This window comes from Zingiber officinale, chromosome 7B, assembly GCF_018446385.1.
Source record: "Zingiber officinale cultivar Zhangliang chromosome 7B, Zo_v1.1, whole genome shotgun sequence".
Classification (NCBI taxonomy): Eukaryota; Viridiplantae; Streptophyta; class Magnoliopsida; order Zingiberales; family Zingiberaceae; genus Zingiber; species Zingiber officinale.
Window position 1 is genome coordinate 116,948,973 of NC_055999.1, and position 14,771 is coordinate 116,963,743.

General features: G+C 33.0%; 2 protein-coding genes across 2 annotated transcripts; one reads left to right on the plus strand and one right to left on the minus strand.

Annotated features, from left to right (window-relative positions):
- Nucleotides 1-1,715: 1,715 nt before the first annotated feature.
- LOC122007114 (heterogeneous nuclear ribonucleoprotein A2 homolog 1-like) lies at nt 1,716-6,784 on the minus strand. The gene is made up of 6 exons (XM_042562890.1): nt 6,648-6,784; nt 6,484-6,524; nt 3,555-3,718; nt 2,984-3,083; nt 2,723-2,895; nt 1,716-2,483 (listed from the first exon to the last, which is right to left on the minus strand). Exons 1-6 carry the CDS (start codon nt 6,686-6,688, stop codon nt 1,983-1,985), a joined length of 1,020 nt encoding a protein of 339 aa, XP_042418824.1. The 5' UTR covers nt 6,689-6,784; the 3' UTR covers nt 1,716-1,982.
- A 4,310-nt stretch (nt 6,785-11,094) lies between these two features.
- Nucleotides 11,095-13,464, plus strand: LOC122004722 (zinc finger MYM-type protein 1-like). Its single transcript, XM_042559563.1, has one exon. The coding sequence runs from the start codon at nt 11,095-11,097 to the stop codon at nt 13,462-13,464; it is 2,370 nt and encodes a 789-aa protein (XP_042415497.1).
- Nucleotides 13,465-14,771: the final 1,307 nt, after the last annotated feature.

Here is a 14,771-nt window from a genome sequence, read left to right on the forward strand (position 1 = left end):
CCGTATATGATTACTCAATTGCCTTTTAATATTATTTAGTATTATTTATATTATTATCTTCCGTCTAAATTTTAAATCGATCGGGTGTATTATAGTAATTATGATTTTATAACTGTTATAATGTATACTGATAAAATATTTACGTTGTAGCAGATACGATTTTGTAATTACTACAATGTGAGTTTAATTATGTTTACCTACCATTCATGTTATAATAATTATGAAATCATAATTGTTATAATATAGATTCGACCTGTTTATAGTTTACTTAACATTCATGTTATAATAATTACAAAATCGTTTAGGCTATAACATGTATAGCAGTTACGATTTTATAACTACTACAATATGTTTGACTAATTCAGAATTTAGACGAAAAATAATAAATGGTTAGATAATTATACATGGAGCATCTAATTAAGAAGTAAGAGGGCGAGGCTGCGAGGACTCCTTTGATTAAATTTTTTAAAAAATACTCTATTAAATTTTGCTCTATATGTTTTTATCCAAAAATGATTCAAACAAAATGTAACAAGGCATTACTATTCTCATAGTTTAAAAGGGAAAAATCGTAATTAGCTTAATTTCAAATGGACGTGAAAGAGACACTATTAATATCAATATATACAAATAAAGTCTTCCTGTGGGAGTAAATATGATAAAATTATCATCTTAGCAGTGTTTATAGGACGGCCTTATACTTTTTGAAAGGGCTTAAATAATAGAGACATTTATCTTAATACAGCGATCTTTATAGGGAGAGGTAAAATATCCAATAAAATATTTTATATTTGTTGAAAATTAATCCTAAAAATTCCAAGGGGAAAAGACCATGATTCTTTAGGCATCCTTTGAGAGGCATGTTAGGTAGGACCAAAGGTGTAAATAAATCGAAATTTTTAAATCAGTTCAAAAAAAAAAAAAAAAATCATATTTAAAATTATCAAATTTAAACACGTTAGATAATTTTTTTCAAATCAAATTCAAATGGAACCATAATTAAAATTATATAATTTTAATTTAAGCATACTTAATAATTAAGCATACCTAAATTAAAATTCAAATAATTTGAATCGAAATCAAATTTAATTTATTTTGAATAATAATTCAATGAAGTTTGAATTTAAATTCGAACTTCGAATTATTTCGAACTAAAATTATTCCATTAGTTTGCGGCACAGCTTACCTTTTTTGGTTGCGTTGGGAGGACTGGACCAAAGCAAATTAAAAATTTTGAACTTCTATTACAGAATATAAAACAAGTAGTTTTCATAATGTGAGTCGTTAAACGTACAAAAACGATTCATCAAAACCATAACTATCTAAAAAGTTATCGACCAAAAAGATTTATTTTCTGTTTGACTCCTTTGATCCACTAACTTTTTTTTTTAGTTGGGTCAACTACACCGAATAATTCTAAGAACGACCAATTCGGCTCCATAAACTTTCCTATCGATCATTAAAATAAATCAAAAAGCACACCCATCAAAACTAAAACTCAATCCATAAATGTAACTAAGAAGGCTGCACCATTATCAGCGATTCTAATAACTCATGAATAGCGTTGAAATATATATTGACTACCATTAACATAAATTTTTGGAGTTTATCAAAATGTTATCGACACAATATAAAACATTCAAAGTAAGCGAAGAAACTCCACAGCAATGGAGCACTTCAGACAACAGTCAAGATAGAGATACAATCAAGGAAAGTTAAATCATAAAAGTAATGAAAAAAATCAGTGAAATAAGTTACATTACAGAGTAAGGTTCTCAAGTTGGAATCATTATGATGTTACAAGTTCCTGACAAAAGAGTAGAAATATTGGATACTAATACAAGCTCGATCTTTGAGGCTAATTCTCAGTTGTGCAACAATGTCTACTGCCTACTAGATAAAGGGCATCAATACTCCTCCAGAACTCCCAAACTTAGTAATAGTTCATTCCACAAGTGAAATTTCAATAGCATCCAACGTTCCTATCTTCCATAGGGGTGATAACGACCAGGACCAGCCCCACCGCCGCTGCCATAGCCTCCCCTGCTACCATATAGTCCTGAACCATAGCTTCCTGGTGAATCATAACCCCCTCCATAGCTAGAGCCACCATAACCTGGAGCTTCACGGCCATACCCACCTAAACTGCCACCATACCCACTGCTAAATCCTCCACCATAGGAACCAAAACGGCTAGAGTATCCTATGGAGGGTTCTCCCCGGTAGTCTCCAGCATAACCACCATAACCACCACTGTATTCACCAGGAGCACTTCCATAAGCACCGTAACCACCAGGTCTAGGACCAAACCCACCTGGTGTCCGAAAGGTGGGAGGAGGGCCATAGCCACCAGCACCACCAAAGCTGCTGTATGAACCACCATAGCTGCTGGCATTATCACCAAAATGACGAGACCTAGATCCACTGCCAAAAGCAGGCGGAGGATTGCCAGGTTTCTTTGGCTCGGCCTTCTTGATTTCAACCTGCAATGAAACAACATCAACCTAGCCTGTTTGAAAATATTTAGTGAAGACACGCACTAGGACATTATACAATTGAACCAACTTGATCCTAGAACAGATAACTACTTACTAGACGAGAGTTTGATTAGTCCAATAGTTTAGGAGACTACCATTTTGCAACAAATGTCTTCTAGAAACAAATGGCATTCCCTGTGCTAATGCAAGTCTATACTATCTAGCGAATTTTGCACTAGACTCACCTTAGTGCCAGCTAGATCAATCATATTTCCTTTTTTTGCTAACAGATCATCTACATCTTTTTCTTTCTCAAAGACTACAAAACCAAATCCACGAGAACGGTTGGTTGTATGATCCCTAATGATTTCAAGATCTTGCACCTTCCCAAACTCAGAAAAGAAGTTCCTGAGTTGATCTGTTCATTTTGAAGTAAATGTCAAACACCACCTCTATCAGCATCTTTCAACATGAGTATTGACTGTAGAAAGATGACAGTAAATTACCTTCTGAGAGAGTAGTCGGTATTCCACCTACGAATATCTTCCTCGTCTTAAAATCCTTCAAGGGAGCAGCACCTTTTGGAATAGTTCTTTTTATTTCCACCTTCAATATCCATATCATTAAAATTTAGGCATATCAGCACAAGAATGATTAATAAAACAAGTATAAGATGCTGTAGTAAAATTGTTATAAAGATAGAACAGATTGTAAAAAAATTACACAAGGCAATGGACCTTAAGATGCATCAACAACATAATCATATTGGATGATAAAAATAAGAGATACGTTTAATACTTTCAAGAAAATTACTCTTAATAGAGAGAACCAAACTTAAGCCATCTTCAAAAACTCATACCACAGAATTAGAGAAACTAGGCAGGAATATCATACAAAAAGCAAATATCAAATTAAAAACCAAGAAGATAGAAGATATATAACTGTGCATAGGAGAAAAAAAATGAGGCCAAATTAGAAAAACTATTTACATGTTGCAGATTCACTGGAACAAAAAAACAGTCAGGGGAACCATTAGAATAAAATTATAAAAGAGTAGATCAACACGATGGAACCTACCATTTTTCCATTAAACACATGTGACTCCTCAATAACTTTGTCAACAACAGAAGCATCTCTATAGGTGATAAACCCAAAGCCTCTTGGCTTGTTTGTACTCCGATCTTTCATTATCACTGAATCTACTATCTCTCCATACTCCTCAAAGTGTTTAACAAATGCATCTGCATCAACATGACACACGATAATAATGATTAATTTTTACAAGAAAAATCAACATTCATATTATTTCCCTGAATCATGTTTGAGAAATAAAAAATGGAAAACAAAAGACATACTGGGTGATGAGACATGAGTTTTATCTATTGGGGACGGAGATCATATTAAAGAACATCAATCAATTGCTTTCTGGAAATCAAAAGGATGAAAAACAACTATAGAAGCAAAGTGAGATAAACAAAAGGCATAAATCATCAAAAAATAAAGGTGATATACAACTGTCATGACTGGTTAGCAGTCATTAAAGTTTGCATATACCAAATTGTCTGGGTTTCATCTATTTGACTGTCACTAACTCCAGCTTTTTCCCCTGTTTTTCAATGGTTTGCTCTGTTAAGGCATGAACAAAGAGCCAGAATAACAAAGGAATAGCTGCTGCTGCTGAACTCGCTAAACTACCATATTTGTCAAATAATCATATTTTTAGTATCCAAAAAAGCAACTTGCTACTATTGCAAGTTATCAGTGAATTCTAGCTAACTGATATCTACTGGAATAATAAAAGTGAAGTAGAATTCACAGAAAATGTAAATGAGGCTCTCAATTTCCTACAAGGAAACACAAATGAAAATAAAGTATCAGAAAGATTATTTCCCCAATGTCCCTTTTCTCATGTTTCCTTTCGCAGGAAATAACGAGCGAACGAAAATTCTAGGGAGATCTTTCCCTAATATTCTCCAATTTTACTGCTATCTGATTTGAATTGGAAAATCAATATTTTACACAAAATGAAGCTCAAAACCTGACCTCAAAATATCCAAAATCATTTCTTTATAAGTATATTTTTTACAGTTTTTTTACAAATAAAGTTTGGAAATTAAAGGTGGGAAGGGAAGACAGTGGTTGGGTAGCAAGAGCAGGGAAAGTGTAGTGTTGGCTCAAGCCATGTTTGTCAGAAGATTCCCACCTCCTTGAAGACAAATACATATGAAAGTTAACCCTAATTTATACAAACTATATATACAGGGTGGCATGTAACTGAATTCTAGTAGTTAGGAGTATCCCTCAGAATGCCTGATTTCAACAAATAATGAATTCCAGGTTCCTCAACCTCAGCACTTGCTGAAGGAGCACCAATTAAAGTTCTACTCAATCTTCAGATTACTAAACTTTTCATCATTGGGATACAAGAATCTGTCAAACTAAGATGTTTGCTTTCAAAAAATGAAAGAGAAAAATAAGAAACAACACAAAAAAGATTAAATGGAAAACAAGATCAGAACATGGAATTTGAGCATGAGATTTCAAATGCAGGGCGTATAACATTCTGATATGGAGAACAAAAGGTGTGTTTTAACCCTATGTTTGACACATTGCCCAATTGTCCTGTATGCCACTATAGCCAATGTGACAAGGCCATAACTGCCCTGAATTTTTCTGAGCAAAGGAGCTCTACTGCCCCACAGTTGATTGAAGATAACTGATAGCTAGAGATTCTCATGCAGGTTGTTTGCCTGCTGCAATCTGTGATCAGAAGGAAATGGGCCACTGCCTCAGCATGTTACAAGGGGAGGGGGACGAAGCAGGTGGCTGATTACAATAGAGAATTTATTAGGGTTCATACTCTCGTCGCTGATCACAAAGTTTAATTGCACCAATTTAGATAAATTTAAGAGTAAATTTTCTTTCCATGTGGTCTGCTGTGAGATTGACACAAGATCAATATAAGAGAGATTCGGGATGCAATTGAATGAAATCTACAGGTCTAATGTTATATAAAGTGCATTTCTCATGGTGCATTTTTTTCCATGTGTTCAAGAAGGGCACGTCATCGTTCATAGGGAAGGATGTGAGCAATTGCTTCCCATGCAACATAATCACTCATATCCCAGGACAAGTCTCTTCTCCACAGCCATGCCACTGTCTCCATCCTTGCCCTACATTCTCTCCAGTCCTAGAAAAGGTACACCTTAGCTCCCTTACTATTTCTCCCAACAGAGACAAATGAGAAGTGAACAAAGATCCATCCATCATCCTTAACCCCCTATCTCATGACCCAACCAAAACGTCTTAGCCACCTCTTGCAACCTTGTCGCCTCTTGAAACTCCAAAGCAAAACTACCTACACCCGAAAGAAGCCAGTAGAAAAACTCTATTTCCTCCCTTTCCTCCAAGGAAATCAAAACTAGAAGAGTATTCCCAATCCTTTCTCTAACTTTTTTCTTTGTTCTTTTTTCCTTCCTGGTTGTTTCCTTCCCTCACAGGAAACACAGCCTAAGAAATGTGAATCGTTTCATTAAGAGCAAGACAGATAAGAGGAGAAGTATACTTGTTTTTCAAAAGTGATTTATACCAAAATATGGAATTTGCAGCAAAATGTGATGTACACTAAGTCATGGTTAAGGGTTACTCAATATACGACGTCAAAATACAGCGAAAGAAAACATCATACTCTTCCATTATTCTTATCCTTGCGAAAAAAAGGATATTGTTTACTTTTAGCAAAATGGAACATATACAACCTAACAAGAGATGACGGAGTTTGGAGTCAAGTGTCAATATAAAAAAGCCAAATAAAACGTTGCAGAATTAACTTTAGGCACGACCATAAGAAGCTAAATCTCTGTCTATATGCTACAAGAACTAGCATGAAAACATATATCTAACAGAGAAGGACGAAAAAAAAAATATGCATATCCTCACGGAACAATTGCTTTTCGAAATCGGTTAATCCGGTTTAGTATGAATTATGGAAAAGAAAACAACTAACCGAGCGTCGTATCCTTCGGTAACCCTCCGATGAAGATCTTTCTGCAACGGGGAAAAAAAGAGGAGGAAACAACAAATCATCAGGAAAACGATGAAAGCGGATCGGAAAGGGAAGGCAAAGACGAGTAGAAGATTAAAACAGAGGAGATCGAAGGGAAAACTCACGCAGGGCTCGCACCATCATGCTCCTGCATCCTCGAGCCCATGTCGACAGCCTCACAAGGTTGGGGTTCGCCTGACGGAGACGAGGAATCTAGGGTTTGCGGACGATCTGGCGGCGGCTGTTCCTGTGGCTACAGCCTTTAATAGATACATGCACGTAACCGAAGAGATCGGATCGGTGAAGCGGATAGATCTTGACCGTACATCTTGAGACGTCGTTCCAGTAAGAAATTGATCGTGACCATTGCTCGAGGACCGCATCTCAAAATAAACTTGGTCCGGTTCAAATAAAATCGGGTTGATTTTTGAAATAGATTCCGGATTCACCATTACGATTATATTATACTTAATTTTCTATACGTAATTTAGCAATAATTAGTATACTTTTAAACTTACTAAATTATGCATTAATTTCCTAAAATACCTTTTGTCCTTCAACCTTTTTCTTCTACCCTTTGTATGCGGAGGAGATTGTAAAATTGTGAATGTACTTATATAATCTCGTATGAATTTTAAGAACAAAAAATCTCAAAATAGGAAATTCAATATATGAATATGAATCTTGTTTCAACGAAATCATGACATATCATATGAAAAATATTAACCAAAAGCAATAAAAAATTTGATTGAAAGTCACCCTTATCCTGTAGTGTCGTCTGAGTATCCCAAAGGAAAAAAAAAAATGGAAGCAATAGAAAAAGCCTTTGAGAGCATCGATTAAGCTTTGTTAATGGGGAACAAAGATTATGTCAAGATACCTTAACTCCTTGGGACCTCTTCTTATAGATGACAATGAATTGAGCTAAAGGGTTTTACATACTAAACTCACATCTAATAATCCGAAATTCAATAATCTCAAGTTAAATCGCTTAAATGAGTTTGTATCATATTCATATTCATATTCACAACTTACAATTAAGCCAACCAAAAAGGATAATAATATCCAACAATCTCCCATTTAAGTTATATGTAAGTTGTAAATGAAATACAAATGTAACTTTAGTTGATATCAAACTTTATGGATACAAAATACCTCTGTAAATAATCTGGTCCATTAACTGCATTGGTATAGGACTAAAGAGGTCATAATTACTACATATGTCTGCAACAAGCTCCAACAATAATCACAATACCAATGATATTAATGACATAGATTAAGATGTAAATGTATAAAATGGAAATTACATAAAATGTAATCAGTACATATCAATTTTTCAATTGATCCTGAAGTGATCCAAAAAGGTCTGATCATATTTACTAAAACTTTTTGTTAAATTGCACTAGCAAAGCATGAAAAGCCTTATGATTTCAAATGCAATTTATATTATATTTACAAACATCAAATGCTAAATAAAAATAGTAAATCATGATATTTTAATTCAGAGTCTCAAATAAACAAACAAAATTCTTATTAATATTTTAAACTTTAAGTACGTATAGTAATCAAAATAAAATGTTTGTCTTTATTGATAAAAATATAGAGCAATAAAGAAAATACAAACTCTCACTAGATGAGTTCTTTTTGTATAAGAATCATTCTCATATCGACAACATACGCATGAAACACCTTAGGTACCAAGTCCTTGGTGAGTGAATATGCCAATATGAAATATGTACTATGTTCTCTATCATAAACTAACGACTCTGAACTTTTTATTTAACTACCAGAAACTTGATACCTATATGCTTAGACTTTAACGAACTGTAGTTGTTCTTGACATAGAGTTATGCTGCTTTATTATCTATAAGGTCCCACTAATATCGAATGTTATAAATAATAATAATAATAATAATAATAATAAATTAAATACAAGATATTAGCCCTTTATTTGAGAATTTTAGAGAATTAAACAAGATAAATATATAAGGGCATCTCCAATGGTTAAACCTTTCAATAAGCTTTTTTGTAGTTTCCAATATGCCACATCAATACCACATCACAAGTATAAAAAGCTTTTAAAATATCTCCAATGGTTAAACCTTTCAATGAGCTTTTTTATAATTTTCAATATGTCACATCATGCCACATCACAAGCATAAACATCTACTATATCTCCACAATGAAAAAACTTTCATACATTTTTTGTGTGTGTCCTATATTATAAATCATATATTGTTATTTATTAATTTTTTATTTAATATATCTATATATTTTTCATTTAATATTTTAATTAATTTATGATTTTGATTTTATTTATTTATAATTTTTAATTAATAAATTTATGATTTTAGTTTAATTATAATCATTTCTATATTTTTAACTTATCTCAAATATAGTTATTTTTAAAAGAAAAAAAATCATTTTAATTATTATTAACTATTTATGAAATAAAATATTATAATTAAATATTACACCAAATCATTTATTTTTAATTATTTAGATATAATCACTTTCAAGTGAAAAAAATAGATTTAAAAACAAAAATATATTTTTAAATTAAAAATCCCAAACTTCACTTACACAATCATAAAATCTCTTTTTAATTAGATTTTTTATTTTTACAAATCTTTCACAAAATTTGCATCGGAGATTCTCGTCATCAAAGTAAGTTACTTAATTTATGGGTCCTACATTACAAATCATACATCTTTATTTTTATTTTTTCATTTAATATCTCTATATAATTTTTACTTAATATTTTATTTAATTCTCATCTTTAAATTAATTTATTTGTAATTTTTAATTAATAAATTAATAAACATATGATTTTTAATTTAATTTAATTTATAATTTTTATTTAATATTTAATTAACTTATGAATTTTAATTTAATTATAGTCATTTGTATATTTTTTTAACTTACCAAATATATTTATTTTCAAAAGAAAAGTGTATAATTTAACTATTAAATAAAATATTTAATGATTTTAAAAAAATCAAACATGCAATATTAATTTTTCAATGATTAATGACTCCATCTTCATGAGAAAAAAGCAGGTTTGAAATATCAAACCTGCTCTTAAAATAAAAACCTCAAAGCAATTATGTCTCCACTCATTAGAGCTTTTTTGTTGAGCTTTTTCAACTTTACAAACCTGTTAAAAAAGCTGCATTGGAGATGCTCTTAGGTATATAAGCCTAAACCTTTTTTTTTTCATTTTCTCAACCCCTATCGCTAGACTCCTTTTCCTTCTCTCTACTCCGCCACTTTAACAAGAGCACGTCGTCATGCCCTAAGCTTGGCGAGTCGACGTCGCCACGCCATGGTTTCCCTCGGCGAGCATCAACACAAGTTGTGGATCTTCTGCGACTACCCTTCATAGGCGGATTTACATATGGACTGGGGGGGGGCCACGGCCCCCCCAGTCCACGTGTAAAATTTTTAAATAATATACTAATATATTATTATTATTTATAAGCTAATTAATGAGAAAGGCATGTAAATAGGTATTTTGATTTGGGAGTTCGACATTTCGAATCAGTCGGCGGCGCAGGCGGCAGCGGCACGGCAGCAGCGACTCCTCGCTCCGCAGTAGGCGAACTCCGGTGTGGAGATCTCAGATCTTTGCGAAACTATGACGAGAACATTCTCGATCCCGATTCGAGAGAAAGGTGCAATTCCTCTTCTCCTTAGTCCTTACTCCTTAGGGTTTTGAAACTCTTAGAACTGAGAAGGGGAAAAAATCTTTATTTTGGTTGGTGTTTCCATATTCATTTCTTTATCCTACCTTCCCTTTCTAGTTCCTCGATCGATCATCCTTCTAAATTTTATCCGTAATCTGTAGATTGTAGAACTTTGCCTCTTTTTTTTGTTTAAGGCTGTTGGCTATTGTCTGTTGATCCTAATAATTTTATTACTGTTTTAAAATGCAACCTAATAATCTTATTATCTAATAATTTATTAGATCCTACCTTGCCTGTTGGTGTAATAATCTTATTATTGTTTTAATCTGTCGTTGTATATGCCACTGCATTTTAAAGGGAAGGTAGGATCTATCATACTATGATTATGATTTATGAAGCTTACTAGCTTAACACAAATTTATACCTTTATTTTATCATTTTTATCTTCATTTTCAAGAATAGAACGATATAAAGTTCACAATTTCGTTGGACTTCTTGATTTTGTTTGTTTTTCTACTTTTTACTTGATTCCTTGATTTTGTTTGCTTTCTCCTAATGATTAATTTAGACATTTTAATTAAATCTTGTTATTTTAGAAATTAAAGTGCCTAAATAGTTGAAGTTGGAATTGCTTATTTAATGGTTAATGATAATGAATGATAAAATTTTTGATATTTTTGTTTGTTTATGTTGTTATTATTATTTACTTTTTATCATTGACTTAATGTTTGGTTTAATATTGTTGTTATTAATTATTATTCACTTATTTGAAATAATTCGAGTTTTTCATTGTTAAAGGTTTCATATACTTTAAATGAGAAATACTATTACGATTGATAAATTTTTTCAAAGGAAGAGAGCAAATGAACTGGATCCAGCTACTCCGATGACTCTATCGACAATATCAAATAATGATGATCTTCAATCTGAAATTCCTCCTAAAAGATTCAAAAATACAGAAACTGAAGAGGTTGATCTTGATTCTTTAGAGCGTGATCCAGGATTGCGTCGACAAATTTGGGAATATCATCCTAATCAACGAGACGAGATTCGTCGAGTTTATTTGAATCTGAAAGCATATCAACCTATTTTTCAAGAATATCCATTAAATAAAAATATTAAGCACCCTCGAAGATTTCAGTCAACTTGGTATGAACAATTTCCTTGGTTGGAGTATTCACCCACTAAAGATAAAGCATATTGCTTTCCATGTTTTATCTTCAACAAGCCTTCAGGATGCTTAAATCAAACTACATTTACTGTTGATGGATTTGATAAGTGGAAGAAAGTTCGAAATGGAAAAGCTTGTGCTTTCCTAGGCCATATGGGAAAGGATAATGTATCTTCACCCCATCGTAATGCTGAAAAGGCATGTGAGGATTTGATGAACCAAACACAACATATATCAAGGAGATTTGAAAATTTTAATGATGAACAAGTTGCAACTAATCGTCTTCGATTGAAGGCTCACATACACGTGGTGTTATTACTTGCACTTCAAGGAATTCCGTTTAGAGGTCATGATGAGAAATCTAGTTCATCTAATCGTGGCAATTTTCTTAAATTTTTGGATGTGCTGACCATGTACAATGATGAACTTTCAAAGGCAATTGCGAAAGCTCCAAAAAATGCCAAATATACAAGTCACGATATTCAGAAACAAATACTTCATGTGTTTTCGGTGAGAGTGAAAAATACAATTCGTGAAGAAATTGGAGTTGCCAAGTATTGCATAATTGTTGATGAAGCCCGAGATGAGTCAAAAAGAGAGCAAATGTCTATAGTATTGAGGTTTGTGGATAGTAATGGATTCATTCAAGAACGTTTTTTTGGCTTTGTTCATGTATCTGATACTGCGGCTTTAACTTTAAAGGATGCTATATATTCTGCTTTGGCTCACTACAATTTGGATGTTCAAAATATTAGAGGTCAAGGGTATGATGGTGCTAGTAATATGAGGGGCGAGTTTAATGGATTGCAAGCTTTGATTATAAAAGATTGTAAAAGTGCTTATTATGTTCATTGCTTTGCTCATCGGTTACAATTGGCTTTCGTTGTAGCAGCAAAAAATGTGACACCTATTCATCAATTTTTTGATAGATTAACTTTTATAGTTAATATTGTTGGTTCTTCATGTAAGCGTAATGATGAATTGAAGAATGCTCATGCAGATGACATTGCATATTTGATTGCTATTAATGAACTCGAGACAGGGCGTGGACTTAATCAGATAGGTACTTTACAACGAGCTGTTGATACACGCTGGAGTTCTCATTTGAGATCATTGAAAGGCCTAATTAAGATGTTTAGTGCATCGTGTACGGTATTGCTCAAGATTATGGATGATGGGCTTCCTTCTCAACGAGCAGATGCAACAACTGTTTATAATGAAATGACTTCCTTTGATTTTGTATTCATCTTGCATCTTATGAAAGAGATTATGGGGATCACAGATATTCTTTGTCAGACTTTACAAAGTAAGTCTCAGGATATTATAAATGCAATGGAGCTTGTATTATCTACTAAGAATTTACTTCAACAGATGAGGGATAACAAGTGGGATGATTTGTTTGTAAAAGTGAAATCCTTTTGTGAACTTCGAAATATTGACATTCATGATTTCAATGCTCCATATATTAATAAACGAGGTCGAGGACGTGCTCATCAAGACAATTTTACCATTGAGCATCATTATCGAATAGACCTCTTTTATGCTTCGATAGATTCACAGTTGCAAGAAATTAATGGTCGCTTTAGTGATGGTGCTATGGAATTGCTCACTTTTAGTAATGCACTAAATCCTCAAAATGCAACGGAGTCTTTCAGAGTTGTGGATATATGTAAATTAGTTGAAAAGTTTTATGCTCAGGATTTTACCAGAGATGAAAAAGAACAATTGGAGATGCAATTGAAGCATTACGAGTATAACGTAGTCAAAGGGTCCGACTACAAAAATCTTTCAACCATTTCAGAATTATGTCAATGGTTGGTAAAGACTAACAAGTCTGTTACATACAACCTCATTTTTAGAGTGATCGTACTTGTGCTTACTCTTCCGGTTTCTACGGCTACTTCAGAACGATCATTTTCTGCGATGAATATTGTGAAAACAAGGCTTCGAAGCAAAATGGAGGATGCTTTTCTCTCAGATGCATTAATGGTATATATTGAGAGAGAAATTGCTAGAAGTGTGAACATAGAAGCTATCATTGACGATTTCGAAAATTTAAAAGAACGTCGAATTCCTTTTAGTTAGCGAATTGTAATTGATACTTAATTAAATATACATTTACTTCATGTTTTTGAATCATGGTTTGTTTACAACACTGCCAACATATAGTTTGTTATCAAAGGAAGTTCCTGATTGCTTTGAATTATCTCCTATGTTAATTGAAATAAATTGGGTTGATTATGTTTACTATGATGCTTTCGATTACATCATATTTGTTGTTGCCATGATGAAATGAAATTTGATTTTATTATTTTTATTTTGATATTGTTTACTCATAGAGTTTTCTTCTTGAGATTATTGTTGGATGTTTAGGATTTTATTATCAAGGTTTAAACAAACTATTGAATATTTTCGTCGCTAAATTTAGCGACTGAAAATTAATATCTGTTGTTAAATTTAGCAATGAAAATTTAATTTCGTCACTAAAATGCCTTGGCGATCTCAAAATTTGTGATCGATAATTTTAATCGCTATCGCATTTTTTTTCTTATAATGTGCGGCACCCTCAAACTTAAAATTCTGGATCCGCCCCTGCTGCCCTTCATTGTCGGCGCGTCAACCAGTGGGCTAAAGCTCCTGTCGGTGGCACTAAAAGAAGAAAAGGCAAGTGGTTCCTTTGCAGATATGGATGGGTGTTCTTCGTTAGGCTAGCATCGAGTTTTGGGTTGTCGATTTCTTTCAGCACAGGGCTATGCGGTTTCGTCTATGGTTTTGAAGTTGCTGGAGGTTTTCCGATAGATTTCTTTGTGCCTTTGCTAGTTTCTTTTTGATTCACCGGAATGGATTCAGGTGTTGCGAGTTGATTTCTGATTTTCACATTGTTTACTGGTAAATTTCTACATTGGAGAGGTTCTCATTGAGTTCTGGAATATGATTTTGATATGCGATGTGGTGATGTTTTTTTTCTGGATTGTTAAATAGACGTTGGATTTTCTGAGATTGTTCTTGATGAACATCTAGATGATAGTATTGGATTTCTGCAGTTGTAATGATATATGTTTTGATGATGGAGTGGGAGTTTGAACATGTTTTGAGTGTCTGCATTTGTGTTGATGAACTATTTGGAGAAGGGTTGATTTTGAAATGAGTATGCAGTTTTTGGCATTTATGTTGATGAACAATTGGATGATGTTGTGGGTTTGTGAGCAAGTGTTAGGATTCAGTTTTTTTTTTTTGTGTGCGCGCGCGCGTTTAGTTGTGATTTTGGCATTTATGCTACGAGAACATTTTGGATTCGATATAGAGATGGTGAGGATTATATTTGGAATAGTTTTGGGTTTGAATTGTGATTTATTTCTAAGTATCGTAATTTGCATCATTTTAGTAAATGT

Coding starts and splice junctions, on each gene's coding strand:
- LOC122004722 (XM_042559563.1), top strand. CDS start 11,095: ATGACTCTATCGACAATATCAAATAATGATGATCTTCAATCTGAAATT.
- LOC122007114 (XM_042562890.1), bottom strand. CDS start 6,688: ATGGGCTCGAGGATGCAGGAGCATGATGGTGCGAGCCCTGC. Junction 6,525..6,647: donor CATGATGGTGCGAGCCCTGC/GTGAGTTTTCCC, acceptor TCCCCGTTGCAG/AAAGATCTTCATCGGAGGGT. Junction 2,896..2,983: donor ACCGACTACTCTCTCAGAAG/GTAATTTACTGT, acceptor CAAAATGAACAG/ATCAACTCAGGAACTTCTTT.